Source organism: Strongylocentrotus purpuratus, unplaced genomic scaffold (assembly GCF_000002235.5).
Source record: "Strongylocentrotus purpuratus isolate Spur 01 unplaced genomic scaffold, Spur_5.0 spur5_scaffold_11, whole genome shotgun sequence".
Taxonomy (NCBI): domain Eukaryota; kingdom Metazoa; phylum Echinodermata; class Echinoidea; order Camarodonta; family Strongylocentrotidae; genus Strongylocentrotus; species Strongylocentrotus purpuratus.
Genome location: NW_022145596.1, coordinates 19,134,603 through 19,151,829, shown reverse-complemented (window position 1 = coordinate 19,151,829; position 17,227 = coordinate 19,134,603). Strand labels below are relative to the sequence as shown.

Genomic DNA, 17,227 nt, shown 5'->3' with positions numbered 1-17,227 from the left:
GAAACTTGAGAGAAGATAGATCTCAATTTCCAGATTTTAATTGACTTTTATCTTCACAAGGATAAAAGCCTCCTATGACAATCAGCCTCCCTCTTAACATACTACAGGCACAAATGATGAAAATCTATAATAAAAATAGAACATTTCAAGGTGTCATGGTTGGCAATTTTTTATCAGAGGAAATATGATACTTCACTTGTTTTAATGGAGGTTATAATGTTTGACATTTTATATTAACTTTCTTTGAAATATCTACCAGGTTACCTTCAAGCAAGAGTAAAAAAAACAGTTTTTCTCATTCAGTGATCCCTAGTTCACCTGCCATCAAATGACAACTTACTTGGTCCCTAAGTATGTTTAATTCATATTTTTTGAAATATACTAAACATACAACTTTGACAACTTTGAAAGGTATGTTGCAGTATGTCTAAAGGGTTTAATATATATTACTGAAATCTAAGAAGTATATGAATACTTGGGCGCTCAGGCTTGAGTGAAAAACATTTCAAAAAACAATTATTGTGTCTCCATTACATCTCAAAGACACCATTCCTTTGTAGAATGACTACTTTCTAATTAAAACAAAAGTGCAAAAAAATAATGCTAACACACAATACTACTGTAAGTTGCACAAGGTGTCGGCATACCATTATATTTTTCTTCAAGCGGGGATTCTTTTCACAAAATAGGTCAATGCTTTTCCACTCCTAAGCCAGCGTGCCCTGACTTTGTCCTCATGTGACCCCAGACCATAACCCCAACTACACGCTGAAGGTTCAAAGGTCAAATAGCCAGAGAGGAAAGTGATGTTATCCATGCTGGGAGAATGCCAAGGAAAACAGAAGACTGGTAATTGCCCAAGACTACGTACCTATTAGCTTGGGTTCACACAGGCAGTCTCGTAACATTAGGTCGATATTTTAAACTTCACCATTACTTTGTAGTAAGGGAACGTGGATTCACTCGTGGTTACAGGGTGGCTGTCAAATACTTTGTACAGGGATGCCAGTTAGAATTGATCAGAGGGCCTGAAAATCACCTAGAATGAGCTATTTTGTACACAAAAATGCCTAAACTAGGGTCTGAAAATAACTCACCAGGGCCTGAATTCAGGCTTTTGCCTAAAAGCTGGCATCCCTGTTTGTACTAATGAATTAGTGTAACTTATGAGCACTGGGTTATGTGTGAATTGTACAATTTTATAATTTATCAGAACTCAAGATTTGTCAGAATAGCAAGCTCTTCCTCAGGCAATTGTCATCTTAACGTCTGCTAAATGTCAAGTTCAATATTAAAGAAATTTGAGTGAAAATCATTGCTCACATGGGAGGGGGAAACAACCATCAATCAGGGACTGCTTAAAAACAATTCCCACCCCCTTTATTGGCAAATTGAAAAAGAATTTGGGTAATGAAATTGCTCCCTAGTGATCAGAAAATATAAAATGATGATGGTTGTGGTGGTTAAACGAAGCATTTGGGATTCTGGGACTGCTTGGTGGATGGGGGTAAAGACCTGATTTATCTTTGGCAAGAGGTATAAATAAACCACAATAAATCTAGATCGAAACAGTCTAGTTTTAGAAGGTCAATGTGAAAATCAAACTATTGAAACTGCAGAAATATTGAGAATAAACCTGTTGATTCTTGATTTAAAGTATTTGATTATTTACGAGGACAAACTAAGGTAGTGACAGAGAGGAGTGACTTTTATTTTTGTAAATAGGACAGGTCATACTGTCTACACTTTATGAAAACACTCCTTCCTTTTATCAGTACAAAAAAGAAAGTAATTTGGATAAAATAAGTTTCTTTTGATATTTGTTTATGCTGTTAGAGTGAAAAAAGGATGAACAGAGGTTAAGATGGGGGGGGGGGGGGGGGGGGGGGGGAGTTTCATATGGAATCTTTCTATTGTATTTAGATTCAACAGTTGAAAAATTAACAATGTTATGTGACCTGCTTTGACCTGAGCAAAATCAATCCAATTTTTCTTTTTCGTATTCATCTTCCTTACGTGTGAAGACTTTAAATTGAATAATAAAAATGCCATTATTTCATTTTTAACTAAACTATATTGTTTGCCTGGCGACAACTCCCCAGATTGTGTAAAATGACCCCTATTTGTTACAATTCCTTCATAACTTGCTCCTTACTTTCCTTAGCTTAGTCAGTCTGTTGTATTTCGGCTAATATTGTTTCGGGAACGAGTGACAAGTTCAGATGAATTTCAGAGAATAAAAAACTGAAGTATCAAAGAAAAATCTTCAACACGCCCTAATGGCTTGATGATTTAATAAATCTAATAACCCGGGGCATGCAACACTGTCGCCTCTCTCTACAGAACGAAGGAATCATTGTCTGCCCACGACAAGGGGTCGGGAAGGGGGAACGTAGGAGAAGAAGAGAAACACTCGTAATGATAATTGCCCAGACGTGCTCCTGAGTGACCGACTATCTCTCTGGTTGGGGATGTTTGATTTGGAAAGCAGCAGGAAGCCCCTTTACTGAATCCCAAATGACTTCAATCGAGGACCTCGACTTACATTTTCATGAACTTCAACAAACTAAGCTTTATCGTACCTGGGATTTAAAAAAAAGGGAGGTCAGCTGGTTCGTATCTTTCATTTAGTATCTTTGCTAAATCTTGCAAATTCCCACTTTCCTAGCTTAATTAGGCATTAAATATAGCTATCTCTTGAGAGAGAGGGAGGGAGGGAGGGAGGGAGGGAGGGAGGAGAGAGAGAGAGAGAGAGAGAGAGAGAGAGAGAGAGAGAGAAAAGGGGGGGGGGTGAAGCACCCTCCACTCCTATTTCATGAGGTGGTTGTAGATATTCAGGAAGGTCAAGATTGACCAAACTGGACAAGTACATACACTTTGGAATGAAGTGGGAACACCCTGTATTTAACCCACACCCACACATTTTCTACAGACTCTGGCCTATTTTTTGGTACGGTTCCATAATATTCAAAAGGTTAAGCAAGCAAGCAAACCCCAGCTCCAAGTCTAAGTTTGAGGTGCATGCGTCCCCCTCTCCACCTGACAGGTCCAATCCTAGGGGTGCACTTGAGGGCCAATTTTAGCTCCTCTCAGCAGGTGTATGATTGACCGAGGGATGGGCCAACTCGCAGGGGGCGAGGGTCGACGGCAGGTCACCGATCGTTCAACAAACTCCCCCACTCCCTCCTACGATTTCGCTCTAATTGATGAATTACATTAGGTCCAAGCCGGCCTTCGCCGTTATATATTGACCAATACATCATGTATCTATGTACCAAATAATATTTAGACAAGGAACACCTTCTTTTGAAAAGGGCTTCCCCCTGATAACCATAACTCGGTATTCAAAGAACAAGGTTATATACCTAAAACCTTATATCTTACTTTTAAAACATCATGGTAAATCAAGAAACAAAGTGGTAAACTTTGAATGGTTATCCAAATTTACTTGTTTTGTGTGTTTTGAACATTTCCTAGTACACTGACAGACTCCATGAATGTAAAATAAATACTGCGATTCCCAACACCTCTGCCATATAAACTTCCCATCTGTAATTGCTTAGATTTCCTGTGCAAATCTCTGAGAGAGGCCCAGCACATCTTTGGGGAATAAACTTATATCATAAAATTAGGGAAATTACCTGCCTCAAAGTACATATCCAACTCCGTTTCTAATAATAGACCATGGCGTTAATTTGAAAACTTCCCCTTGCATCAAAATATATCAAATAGCGTCTATGTGTCCGGGCTCTCAGGAGTATATCGGTATGCAGTGAAGTTTCATTTGCTAACTTTAGATTAAAGCTTTAAAATAGGCTTGATCTTTAGCCTACATCATAGGGCTCTGCATCATTAGAAATTAGAAATATATGGGTACAAGGGTGCATTCAAGCGATTTTTTTAAAAGTTAGAATTCTGCAGAATCGCGATTCAAAATCTTTTTTTCAGCTTTTCATGTTTGCGTTTTTAAACACAATTATTTTTACGACCAACGAAAAATTGCTTGAAATCGCGCAACTGTGTTTTAAACTAAACGTCTTTGAAAACCGTTTTTCTAGGATGAAAAAGTGTCGCACTTGAACGCACCCTACAGATCTTGGATTAAGGCAGTGAGGACATTCCCAGGGTGCTGGACCACAGCAGGAATCTAGTACCAAGGGAAAAGAAACTTAGGACAGTTGCCAATGCTATATAGCCTCCGGGCATTCAAACTCAAAGGACTGACAGAGTTCTAGATCGAGGAAAATTGTTTTATTAATCCAATATTGAATAAGTTTTGTTTGGTTAGAGTATGGATGAATTCACACCCCATCTGGCCCGGTAATGGATGAGTTGATCAAGGAACGATTCCATTTCATAAAGCAGGGTGAGGTGAGAGAGAGGATGTTTTGACCGACTCCCATCCGTGATGGCTTTACCATCTTATTTCATACCGCACAAATGGTGACAAAGAACAAAGCCTCAATGTGACTTTGCTTTGTCCATTTATTCCCTCCCTTACTAAAGCATGAAGTGTGAAGGAATATTTTTTTTTCTCATAGTGAAAACATGTGTTCCCAGCAGTTCAGACAGAAGGTATTGCAATTTATCAATGCATCATAATAATATTCTCCTTTCTGTGTGCATGCTCAGGCCCCTGTTTACCCAAACTTTGCCAAAAATCTAATTTGCTGAAATTAACGAAAATGCATAATTTTGGATGTGTTCCCTTGGTGTCAGCCCAACTGCTTAGATTCCTTCTTCCTTTTTTGGTATGACTTATCTGCTATAGTACATTTTCTACCCGAGTCACTTGTTTGAGGTTTTGAACTGTTGGATTCGATGAGAAATTTATTCCACTTTACATTGTATGACCAGAAATTGAGACTACCCTATAAAAATAGATGAGGATGACGGCAGACATGTCTGGCCTACCATTCACCGCTTCACCGCTCCGTCATCAGACCGATCGTCTGCACAGAAGATTGACAGATTCTCTCGTTCCCCGGGATAAGTGGGCGACTCACCGAGCCATCCATTAGGGACATGCAGGGAGGCCACCAGCAGCCAGATAAATGTGGCATCCTAATTCTGGTAACAGCCAGGGAATGTAGTTAGCCAATTGAACCCCCGCATGGGGGACGAGTGGAAGTATTGAATCCTGGTGGCGGGCGGGGAGGAAGGGAACTTCAGATCCTTCTCGGCGGGAGGGCATAAAGCCATGATAAGATAACTGGCGAAGCTAGATGTGGGTGCAAGGTCGGAAGGGCTGAACTCTTAATTCTGTGGCAGCATACTTCAACCTATAATTCATCCACTCATATTTGACAAGGGAATGTTTACCAGATAAGTAGGCCTACTTGTACTAGTAGTAATCAGGAGGAAGGGGGGGGGGTACCATAACTTCAAGCAGTTTGTCTGTACAAAGTTAAAACATAATCCTGTACTCCTTACAAGCATTTAATATGTTGTCCAGAATTGAAGTACACTAAACATAACAAAGCACTTGATGTACAGTTGTAAACTATTGAAATGATACTGAGATTCACACAAAATTCTCAGTAAATAACTGTGATGAAAAAACAGGAGGCAGCAGCAATTCATCATTTGATAAATTGGAAGTCCACATGGATTCACATGGATCCACAACAACCTTGTAGCACTCGACACAGCATCCTACATCAACCCTGTCACAAGACCCTCCAGGACTGCCCATGCACATAGCTACCAAGTCCTCCGTTCAAGAACTGAGCAGCATAAGCAGTCCTTCTTTCCCAGGACTGTGAGGAGTTGGAACAACCTGCCATCAGAAACAGTATATGCCTCATCCGTCAATGCCTTCCGTCAATGCCTGACGGGAGGCAGCAACTAAGTCCGGGAACTTTTTACTTGCACCATGTAAATAGCATTGCACCATACACCTTGCTCTCGTAAGCACACACACACTCATCAGTCTGCAAGAATCTTCAACTGCGAAGGAGGTAGACTTAACCCAAAGAAGAAGAAGAAGAAGAAGAAGATTCTGTCCCTGCACCTATTTTGATCAAACTTCCTACAATGTTTTCATTTTGGATGTTCCATTCACGTTCATATAAAGCACAACTCGATAGGTCATATAATGATAAATGAGGCTACTGCTATTTATTCGGGAGAGAAAGCCAAGCAAGTGATGAAGCTTACCTGTTGGGTCTCGTCAGCGAGTTCCCCACACCGGAGTCTCTCCTCTCCTTCCAGGGCGACTTCCCGCTACCGGTCTTGACGTTGATTGTCGTCTCCTGTGACTTGGTCCTCTGTTCCTCCTCCTCCTCGTCTTCCTCCTCATTCGATGCCGGCGTGTCGTGCTCGCTGGTGGTGTCCTGCCCGGTGGAGAGGCCGACGCCCGTGTCGTCCTGGTGCTCTACCTCCCGCTTGTTGTGGTTGAAGTCGGGCGTGGTGATCGGGGAGGGGAGGGGCGAGCCGTAGGGTGAGGACACCTGCGAGTTGACCGGGGAGTTGACCGGGGAGGTGACCGGGGAGGAGATCTGTGAGGACGCTGTAGAGGCACTGCTGTCACCTGCAAATACCAAATGATAATATACATTCAAAGTTTTCAAACGTGCACATGCAAGACGGTTCAAAGCAAACAAGAGAACCCAGTCTACTCGGTTTTTACAGTAAAACTGTACAACTTGGTAAACTCTAAAGCACATGATGTAACCTGGGGATCTCCCTAAATACAGATATTAATGACAATGTTGCTGAAACTACAGAAAAATTAAATTCCTTATGTACGTAAATTGGGTAATGAATGAAATTTTAAAGATCTTCTTCATTTCTTTCTTCTTTCTTTGCCTATGTCATAAAAAGGTTGCAATATCATGCAAAAAGGACGCTCAAACTACATGTATGGCCTTGAACTAATCAACACCCATCAACCAAGACCCTCTTATGAAGGTAAATTTCTGTACTTTTGTTATCATCCGCACGCGAACTACCAACCAGGAAAAGCAGTGACATCACTATACCGGTATACCCACACATACCCTCACATCAGATCAATTAAGACCTTGGCAATTCTAAACTCTGAAGGAAACAAGCTGTTTAAGGGCCTGCCTGCCTGCCTGCCCCCTTCAACCTACTTCACTCATTGGCCCTGACATAATCACAACGATTTTGGAAGTCAGGGAAAGAGTTCTTTTAGATGCTGCATGAGTAACGGTACCCTTTAAATGACCAGGGCCCCCGTCTTATTAAGAGTTACGATTGATCCAAATCAATTGTAAGTCCTCCAATCAATCACAAGTTTGCAGTCTCCTATCTCTTACATGTATGTTCGTAGTTGCGAATAAGTTACAATTGATATCAACTCTTTATAAGGAGGGGCACAGATGTAACTGGCTGGCGGGCAAACAGCCTGTATTTCAAATTGTCAATGAAACTAGGCACTGTTAAATTTAAGTTACATTGAGAATATCCATGCAGGCTCTATTGTATAACATTCTAAAATGATTATGGATTGAGGAAAATGAACTTAACTCTCAATGACAAATCAATACTTTCCTTGTGCATTTCATTGATTTAAAGGTAATGGAAACAGTGGGGAAAATCTCACTCAACTACATAGAATTTTTTTTTTTGGGGGGGGGGGGGGGTGGAAGGGGTTCGAGGAGGGGCACTTACCTGTTTCTGCTTTCTTGATGTTCTCTTCCAATTCATGAATGCTCTCGTTAATCCCTGTCAGCAGTCTCTCCAGCTCTGAGCTCAGTCCCATGACCTCTGCTTCCAGCTCCAGATCGACCTCGTTGCTAAGCATGCTCTCCCTGATACCCTCCGGTCCAGCGTTGGGTAGACTGTTGCTGCGATCCCTCTTGACAACCGGCTTTGGAGCCAACACGCATGCTCCTCCTTTAGGTTCCACAAGCTGTTTCTCCTTCATGAGTATCTTACTAATGTTTGTCAAGATGTCTAGTTTCTCAGTTTCCACATCTTGATTGAGGTTATTGTTTGTTCTGTTGAGCGAGACATGTGAGCCGCTGATGTCCTCGCACGTGGAGACGCTCACGCTTCGTCTCGTCGATGGTGCAAACGCAAGTGGGTCATTCAAGTGCCCGATGTTCTTGAGGTTGTAGATTTGCCGCATGAGTTCCGTTTCGGCCACTTCGATCTCAGCATTGGGTAGGTTATCCAGGCTAGAGTGAAGTGCCGGGGGCATGTTGTCGTACATGCTCGGGCTACGTAGCCGGTGTGGAGTGTGCTCATCATCTTCCAAGCTGTTGAGCGGCGATGTGATAAGTCTTTGCGAGGGCCAGTCATCAGACTCGCCTTCATACTGTCCTTGCCAAGAATCATTGCTACTACTACTCAATAAGCTGCGACCCGTCGTACCCGTAACGTTTGAACTCCTCTCCGAGGGGATGCGATTGTCTCTAATGTCCATGCTCACATCGTCCATGTCACTCATAAACACGTCCTCACAACTCTTGCTTTCATTGTTATTGTTGATTTTCTTAGACAAAGCATTTTCTAGGTCTTCGGAGACATCAAGACTGAATTTCCTATGCAACGTGGGCGAACTGGGCTCCGAGAACACCCTTCCCATCCTCTTTGAGGTATTGTTCGACCTTCCATTAGGGTTTCTCCGCCTCTTAGCGGGCGGAGTCACCAGTGAGTTAGCCGGATACCTGTAGGACCTGGCCTTTGCTGTCTGCAAGTCAACACAATTAAACAACTCAATCTTACGCTGCAGAGTGCCATTGTCCTGCACGATGGGTCCACTTATTTCCAGCGTGTCCCCTCCCGACTTGTGCTTCCGCCTGTGACTACCGCCCCTGGGCCCCCTCCTCCCCTTGAGGCTGTCCAACCGCTTCAAAAAACTCTTGGCCCCCTTCATGTGGTCCCTGCTACTGTGTAGTCCATTAAGATCAGATGCTGCATCTTTCCGTACTGAAATTGGAGACGAGATCTGAATAATAGCACTCCGTGGCCCATTCATGTTCCCATCAGATCCGACAGGTGTGGACGTCTTATATCCGCTATTAGAAACAGGCAAGCTCTGACTCGATGGCGACGAGGCTATGTCCGTAGAGCGCTTCACGTACAATTTCTTGACGACAGCTGGACTCTCAAAGCTGCTTGTGCTTGTGTACCCTTCGTTTCGCTCACTGTCTGTCGTCGTGACACTTTCGTGACTGCTGTTCAGCCGCGAGTGCGTGTGTATGTGCGTTGTAGTCGAGTCTACGAGGGGCGACGTTGATAGTTCAAGTTCGGGGAACTCCTCGCCGGTCATTCGTCGCGACCATCGTCGGCTGCTGCGCATGTATTTCCACTTGATACTGATCGCACACTGGTCCTCATCTTCTGATTCGTCACACTGCAGAAATGAAATAAAACGAGAAAAAGAAAATGAAGACCATTTTACTGCTGGTTCCATTATAATCACACAACAATTTCATATCGATAGTTCCACAAACATCCTGATTCTTTTTGGAATAATCAGAATATTATGATGACATGAACATAGATTCCACTGTCACAGCTCACGTAAAACTAGATAATCCAATTTAAACAAGTTCAGGGACACTACAGTTGTAGGTGAACTATAATTACAACCTCAAAAAGGTACATTCTCTGAATGTTCCGTGGTCGCTGTTTACCTCTTGCCAAATCGGCAGATCGCCAAGATGTGGCAAGATCTGCCAGCTTAACGCACTGAGCACATTTTCATGCCTCCTTCCCCAAACCCTAAATCCATGTCATGTGAAAATCCGGGTAGAGATTCATGCTCAAAATGGCAACCAAAGCAATCCAAAACTTCCGAGACTTTGCTTACAGCCCCCTGATCTTCCTTCACCAATTAACGCCTAATTGCTCTCTCGGTGACTTGCGATGTGGTAGATCAGTGAGTCACTCCGCTAAAACCCAATATCAGCTAGGGTTTAGGGAGAATTAGGGGGAGGGTTTAACGGGACTTAATTAAGACATGTAATCAGGCTTAATGTGTCACATGAAATCAATTTTCGTCCATATTCGAGGCACTAATTGAGATATAAGCGTTACTATGCATTGAATAGCCTTTTCCAGGAAAAGTCATTCAGGTTCACACAGCACCCAATATGTACACAATACATTTCACATATGACTTGCACAATGAACATAATTAATTTCCTTCCTAAATCAATTATATTTCAACCCGCATTAAAAATAAATATTCATACTAATTCTCAAATATAACCACTTCATGTTCTGTGCTAGAAATGAGGAGTAAGCTGTTAAGCACCAGACAAATGTTTTAGGGGCCTACATGTATCAAATGTTGTTTCTGTGTTTGCCAAAAAAGTGTGATATTTCCCTCCCATGTATGATTTACCTGGCAGAATGTCAAAGAATGATTTGATTAACAAGTATATTTAGAATTCAACACCCTTGAGTAATAGAAAAATAAAGTGTAGAGCCTAAAAAAAGATAATTTAGCCAATGACTTGCATTTGGCATGGTAGGGTAGTACATGTAGTTGCAACAAATAGGGAGACATACATGTAAATGCAATTTCAGCAAACAGCATATTTTAATGATTTATGTGTCTGCTAGACTCTGCTTACTTGGCAGTCTCTGCATAAGTCATGATTCATCGTGAATCACTTTCACGGAATATCATTTTATGCCATGATCGCCTTGACTGGGCAGAAACTTGGGGGAATACCTGGAAACCCATGGTGAACGAAGGTGGCAATGACAAATTCAGGTAGAAATCAAACATCTGACAGGTTTGTCACCTTGGGGAACTGCTTGTTTCCAACCGAGCATATTTGAACAGCTGAAATTGACATTTCTCCCTAAAATCACTTGAAATCAACTGATTGCCATGGCCAACCACCTGGTTTGAATCAAGTCATTCTGTGACAAAGTAAAACTGCCTGCCCTGCAATTTGAGGGCACATAGGCGTCTTGTAATGAGAGGGTGTCTGAATTTTTGACCAGAGGACATCTCAAAGCTGTCAGATCAATTAACAGAATCGAGTCATGAGGAGTGAAATGAGATGATCTCAGGATACTTTTTTGGCCCCCTTTTGTTTTTTATTCAATTGTGGGAGTTAAATTCCCAAATGCTTTCTTTAAAATTAGATGAGGGTGGCAAGGGGGACTGCACTCTTGACATAAGCCAAAATCTTGAAAATCTTGAAAATCTTGAATCTTGTACTAAACGAGCACAGAAAAGAAATTAATGAATACAATTCATAAGCAAACGAAACTGGGGATATCTAGGTTCCTGCTGCATATTCCCACATCTTTGGTGATTTTCAATTTCATGACTCTGGTTCTAAATATTAATGACAAACCATACTCAATCAAATATCTGTTTTTGTTATCCCTGTATATGGGGGAGGGGGAATCTGTTCTTTATATACAAGAACTCAAGAATAAGTAACTTGTCCCGGGTGGTTAATTAGACATATTCAAAGGAATTTACAACCAAATAAATAATCAGCTACCATAAAAAAGGGCAATTGATTTTATGAGGTTATTGAGCTTTTTAACTACCCAGTACTCTTCCCGATCATAAAGGTACCTGTGTGTATCTCATAAAATTTAGACACAAAAACAAATTCAAAAGCAGTTTAACTCTAGCGATACTATTGGAAGAGTCAGTGTGTACAAACTTAATGTCAACATGAACTTGCAGTATCAAGAGGGTTAACAGCAGAATCAGGCTGATAAGGGATGGTATTTAATTAGGGAAAAGCAGGGAGAAGGAATGGAAGATGAGAGAAGGACTGCATCAATAGGAATCAATTTGGACGATTGCCTCCTCGACCCAATATAATTCTCCTCCTAAAGGTTAGGATGCTAATAAATGGGCCATGAGCGGTTGGGATGTGATTCATGGTAATTGATCATAGGCACAGGTAGGATGGATGAAAATTTGTGATGCTTTCCAAGAGAGTCTTACTTAAAAAAAAAAAATCTTGTACGAGACATGCGGATATCATACCAAGATTGAACAATGTAGATAAACATGTAGATACAGTCTCTACACTGACAAATTCCTTTTTTCATTTATTGCTATTTATTTATTCAAAATCTTCTTATTTCAATAGATGAGGTCACAAGGAGATGCAAAAGGACAACAACAACAAATCTTCTTTAGTAATGTTTAAGGAAAGTGGGGGGGGGGGGGGGCATACACAGCACTTCTCAAACACAGACGTGGGTGGTACAGAAAAAAAAAAATCAAAATATGATGGACTTAACTAAACAGTCATTTGCACTTTTTACAAGGAGTGAATAGATCCCTGGAAATTGTGCAGAATCCGACATCCGATTTCTCTCTTTGTTTGAATATCCAAACAGCCAAAAGCTTGATCGATGGGGATAAACATCCTACAGTGAAAATGCTGAGAAATAGAGATGATTAGAATACTCTCAGTAAACTGAAGATTTTGAGTCTTCAGGTGCCTGGATATAGCCTCCAAGCAAAATGAATGGCTGAACAAAGAATTGATATTCACCCCTCATTCATGTAAAGACGCTATTTGAAAAGACAGCAGGCTTTTGACCATGACTCAACCGTCCCATCGAGGGGGGGGGGGGGTCCACTTTTTGATTGAGGGCACCTTATTTGCCAAATGGGATTCGATCTCTACGTACAGTGTAGTTCATTGATTTACAGCATTAAAACCTCTGGACATCATTTTGAACAGAGATCACTTTCCATTTCTTGGGTTGCTGTTATTGGGAGGGGTGTTGAAAACTTGAAATAAACCTCAGTCCAATTTTGTATCTCTCTCTAGCTCCAGCAACTACATGAGGCTGTAGAATAAGGCTACCTTATATTCATTTTAACTTTGGATCTCATTTCACAAGTTACAAGACGGAAGTAAGATCAGAAATAAAATTCCAAATACAAGACGGAAGTAGGATCAGAAATAAAATTAGAAAAGGTGGAAGAATTGTGAACTTTCCCGATACCCAATAGGATACATGGACAGCCACCGATTATTTTTAGATATCCATCTATAACAATTTTTGAGATTTTACGAGACCCAAGAGTATTGGTACCGTTGGCACAGACTGTATTGTTGACTCTTCCACCTGGCAATGACGCATCATTCCGAAATAACCCGCAAGAGACAATTTCATTACACGTCCTCTACGGAGAAACCAGACTAAATATATCAGCTAAACATGCCCCAGGAGCGTCATTTAGTTCTTTTCCTTCCGATATCTCCTCCATTGTTTTTAATAGACCACAAAGCGCAGCAACAGGACTGCATGCCGAAGAAAAAAGCAACCCTTTGGGGTAAATCTAATTTTCTCTCTAAATTACAATTTACGAGCATGCAGAGACGGCAAGGCAATCCTCCGGTAACGGCCCACCATCTGTACATCCACTGGTAAGGTTGCCTAATGTAATTTGAGGGATGGAAATTCGTCTATTATAAAAGGGACGAAGCCAATGAATTGATTGAATGACTCGTGTGGAGCTCCCTTTAATATAATAAAAGCAATACAATAACGAGCAGTTTGGTTTGGAAGATGATTAAATTCTGTAGATTAAATTTTTCATTCTGGAGCAATAAATATCTAGTTAAAATAGGAAAGCTAAATAAATGATTTATTTTCACAAATATCCTCTAATGCTGAAGTAATGAAAGAGTACAAGGACTTTCTCCAATCCAAAAGCCATTGGTACAAGCATTTTTAAAGATTTGATTCATACCTAATGCCATTGGTCCTCTGGTTGCTTACTAAACAAGCATTTAATATGCTTTCTTAGCAGTCAGGTAAACAACCACCGCTAAACTTGAGCTTATACTTTCAAATGGATATTACTGTTCAGTGTTTAGTAGCAGTAAATCGACAAGGTTCCTTTCATTAATTATCATTCTGAGTTTGAAGTGGTTCAAAATAGAAGATTTCCCAAACAAAGAAAATTTGAAGTATTTTGTTTAGTAGTAGTAGTAGAGTAGTAGAATGGTTTTTTATTAGACAACTTCAAAATGGTAGCTCGAAAGCTAAATTACATTGCAAGTTTTACATGTATTAAAAATCATTTCAACAAACTTAGATAATATGGACAAGTACACATAATACACAGTCGGTTAGATCATAACTTATTACATATTCCCTACTTACAAACAAATTGACGAAACAAATAAAATAGATTCGGCGTTACTTTTTTTCTGTAATCATTGTAAAGTGAGGAATATTCATATTTTAAATATAAATTGAGGCTGATTAATGGAGTTATAACAAGTAAGTACTGAAGATTTGTTTAACTTCGAACCGTAATGCACATTGAATGTCTATAAAGCTACACAATATATAAGGACTTATCATAGAAACATGATTAAACAATTACCGAAAGGGAGAGAAAAGGTTAGGGAGAGAACGATGTAGAGAGAGAGAGTTAAGTTAGAAAGAAAAACAGGAAGACATGCGGAAGATGGGAGAGGGAGAGGGAGATAGGGAGCGAGTGGAATGAGAAGAATGGAACAGTTGGAACTGTGAAGACATGGAGAAGCGGAATGATGATGAAAGTAAGACGACAAGGAAAAGGCGATTAGAAAGAAATTACAAAGTAAAATACAAAGTTTCCCTTTCAGAGAAAAACAGTACAATTTACCAATCATGCATTACTAAGACAATAACATAATATATGCGTAAAAACTTTAAATATGTAAAGACATAGAATGTACATGGGAACGTGCGTAACTATAAAAAATATATTCTCTAATTAATCAGTTTGACAGTTAAAAACTCAAGTGTATCCATTAATTACAATGTGGATTACATGCACTAATCTTTATGAGTTGATGGGTATAAAGTTGAGCAGTATTAAAAGCAACAAAAGGCATACGATTTGAATAAGAGGTGTGGAATCGGGCAGGAATCAGGGGAATTTATGCGTTGTTGAGTAACCTGGTGAGATATGGGACTGGGCTTTTCCTGTAACGTTCTGTTTTGGACTTAGGTTCTATACAGATACGTGATTTCCGTGTGTTTCTGGTGCTGGCGTTCAGTTTAAACCAGTCTGATTGGTCGGATTTCAGTGCTTTCAGGGCAAACTTGAGACATAGCTCTTCTCGGCGAGCATGGAGAGTTTGAAGCTTGGTCATTGATAGGGCATTTGAATAGGATATGTAATATCTACCTAATATAATTCTTAATGCCCGTTTTTGAACATTTTCGATCTTGTTGGACTGGGCGATAGTCAATGCTCCGTTCCAGGCAGGGCAGGCATATTCGAGGAGTGGTCTTACAAATCCTATGTAAACTGTAACGAGGTCGTTGGTGGGGGGATAGAAGGCTTTCAGGGATCTTAACATGAAAATGTTTAGGTAGATGGGATGAAGCCTTCTGATCGAATTCCCAAACCTTGCTGATCGATTACCAAGTTCATCAAGCTTGAAAGCTACCAGACGAACAAATTAAGGTTCTAACGATTGACTTTCCAGATGTATACTTATGCTTAGACTTCATCACTCAACTGCTCAGGTCAGACTTTAGATTTGATGAGTAAAACACAAAGGGTGTGAAACCTAGCTAGAGCACTAGAATTTGCTGAGTGAAGACTGGAAAACAAGATTGAAACTGACGGACATGGCCTTAGTTGATGATGAAAGAGCCCCGCAAAATATTTCTTGGATGTTTCAATGTCAGATGATAGGCACTAGACGGTAGACCAACTAATGTCGGCCTAACGATGGCCTGTTCTAGAGATAGACGTCCTACGCAAACAATGGGAGTTCTGTTCCAAGTGCAAGTCCGGTAATCGCATCATACAGCTCTTGTGGGTGCTCATTCCCACTATTAAACAAGTTATGCAGTCCAGATTTCTTCCAATTCCTTACGTCATAGGACTCACACCAAATGGATAGTCCATCCAAGACAGAAATAGATGTGGATTGTGGAAGCAATGAATGTGTGAGGGAGTTGAATGTTGATTCCATACACTTGTACTATGTGCATTTAAAGTAATTTTCTGGAACTTCAAGCATGTTCCGCTATTAAAACTGAAATGTCAAAATGGTTCCTGTTTAACAATCAATGAGTTCTAACGAGTGATCATAATAACATGCCACAAACATCACTTCCTAAGAATACGTCAAGTCAAAGTAAGAAAGAAGACATAATTGGTAAACAAAATTTACTACCAAGCCCACTCCATTCAGTGCTAATGATGACTTAATCAGCATTACTCGATAACAAAGTGAATCTCCAAATAGCGACAATATCTTAAAATACATCTCCATTGAGATTCGAGCCTTGAAAACAGCAATTAGAGAGGGTGAAGATGCCATCTCAAAATAAATCACCCTCCGTTGCCATGGTAACATCTACCTCAGAGAAACATCAGAATAGCTGCTCTCTCATAAATGAGTAAAAACGGCACATGCTTTCCCCCTGTTTTTGTTTTTCAACCTGCGGAACTGAAGGAGCTAGTTGCTTTCGCCTCGTGTTGTTATTTAATATTCAAGTCTAAATGCCCTTTATGTTTGAACCAAAAATAAATGAAATATTACTCTGCCTAGTGACATCAAATTAAGAACTTCTGAAATTCTTCCGGAAGCACGATGAAGAAATAAATAGAGGAAAAATATTTTTTGACAAGAGCATTTTTCATACACGATTCTTAATTCTAAGAGTGTTGTATATTCTTGAGTACTGCAAACTTAATGATCATTCTTTGAGGCATAATGACAAATTCTTATCAATTACCGGTATGTGTCCTTCATTTTGAAAAAAATTACTCTCTTAAGACCTATATAGGACTGCTAGTTTCCTGTTTAGGTGCATAGAGATAATCAGTAGCAAAATTTATCAAATATTAACAGAAAACATCACCAGCATATCCCAATGAATGAAGTCTTTCAAAACAAAAATAATGTATGGTTCATACTTCACTGAAGTTTAAAGTGATATGGTACAAGTTGTAATGCGTTTACATTACCTTAAACATTTGAGGGTTCTCCACTTTTCCCTATTAATGATTAATTCAAAGGCTCCTGAGAGCATCGTCAGACCTCCAATCACAGACATTAAGGGCAGCACTACAGAGCTATCTCGATTCCATAATTGTGACAGCTTAAGAAGTTAATTTTGATGAATGATCATCTCGAAACCTTTGACATCTCAAAACGCTTCAGAATCATCAAATTGGAGCATTTCAATTTTCTCTGGCAACAGTGGCAAGCCCATTTTCAATTTGAACAGTACTTTTTTAAAAGGATGGTTTCAAGTGTATTCCTTTGTTCCTTCTGATCGATAT

At 40.2% G+C, this 17,227-nt stretch overlaps 1 protein-coding gene across 4 annotated transcripts in view; it reads right to left on the bottom strand.

Moving 5' to 3' along the window:
• LOC100889572 (rho GTPase-activating protein 7) overlaps positions 1 to 17,227 on the bottom strand; it is a 90,863-nt gene that overhangs the window by 33,891 nt on the left and 39,745 nt on the right. For all 4 annotated transcript variants that reach the window (XM_003723338.3, XM_030980861.1, XM_030980860.1 and 1 more), the window contains 2 exons: positions 7,639 to 9,328; positions 6,160 to 6,532 (listed from right to left, as the gene is read on the bottom strand). In XM_003723338.3, coding sequence (XP_003723386.1) covers positions 6,160 to 6,532; positions 7,639 to 9,328 — 2,063 coding nt within the window. The remainder of the gene's footprint in view (positions 1 to 6,159; positions 6,533 to 7,638; positions 9,329 to 17,227) is intronic.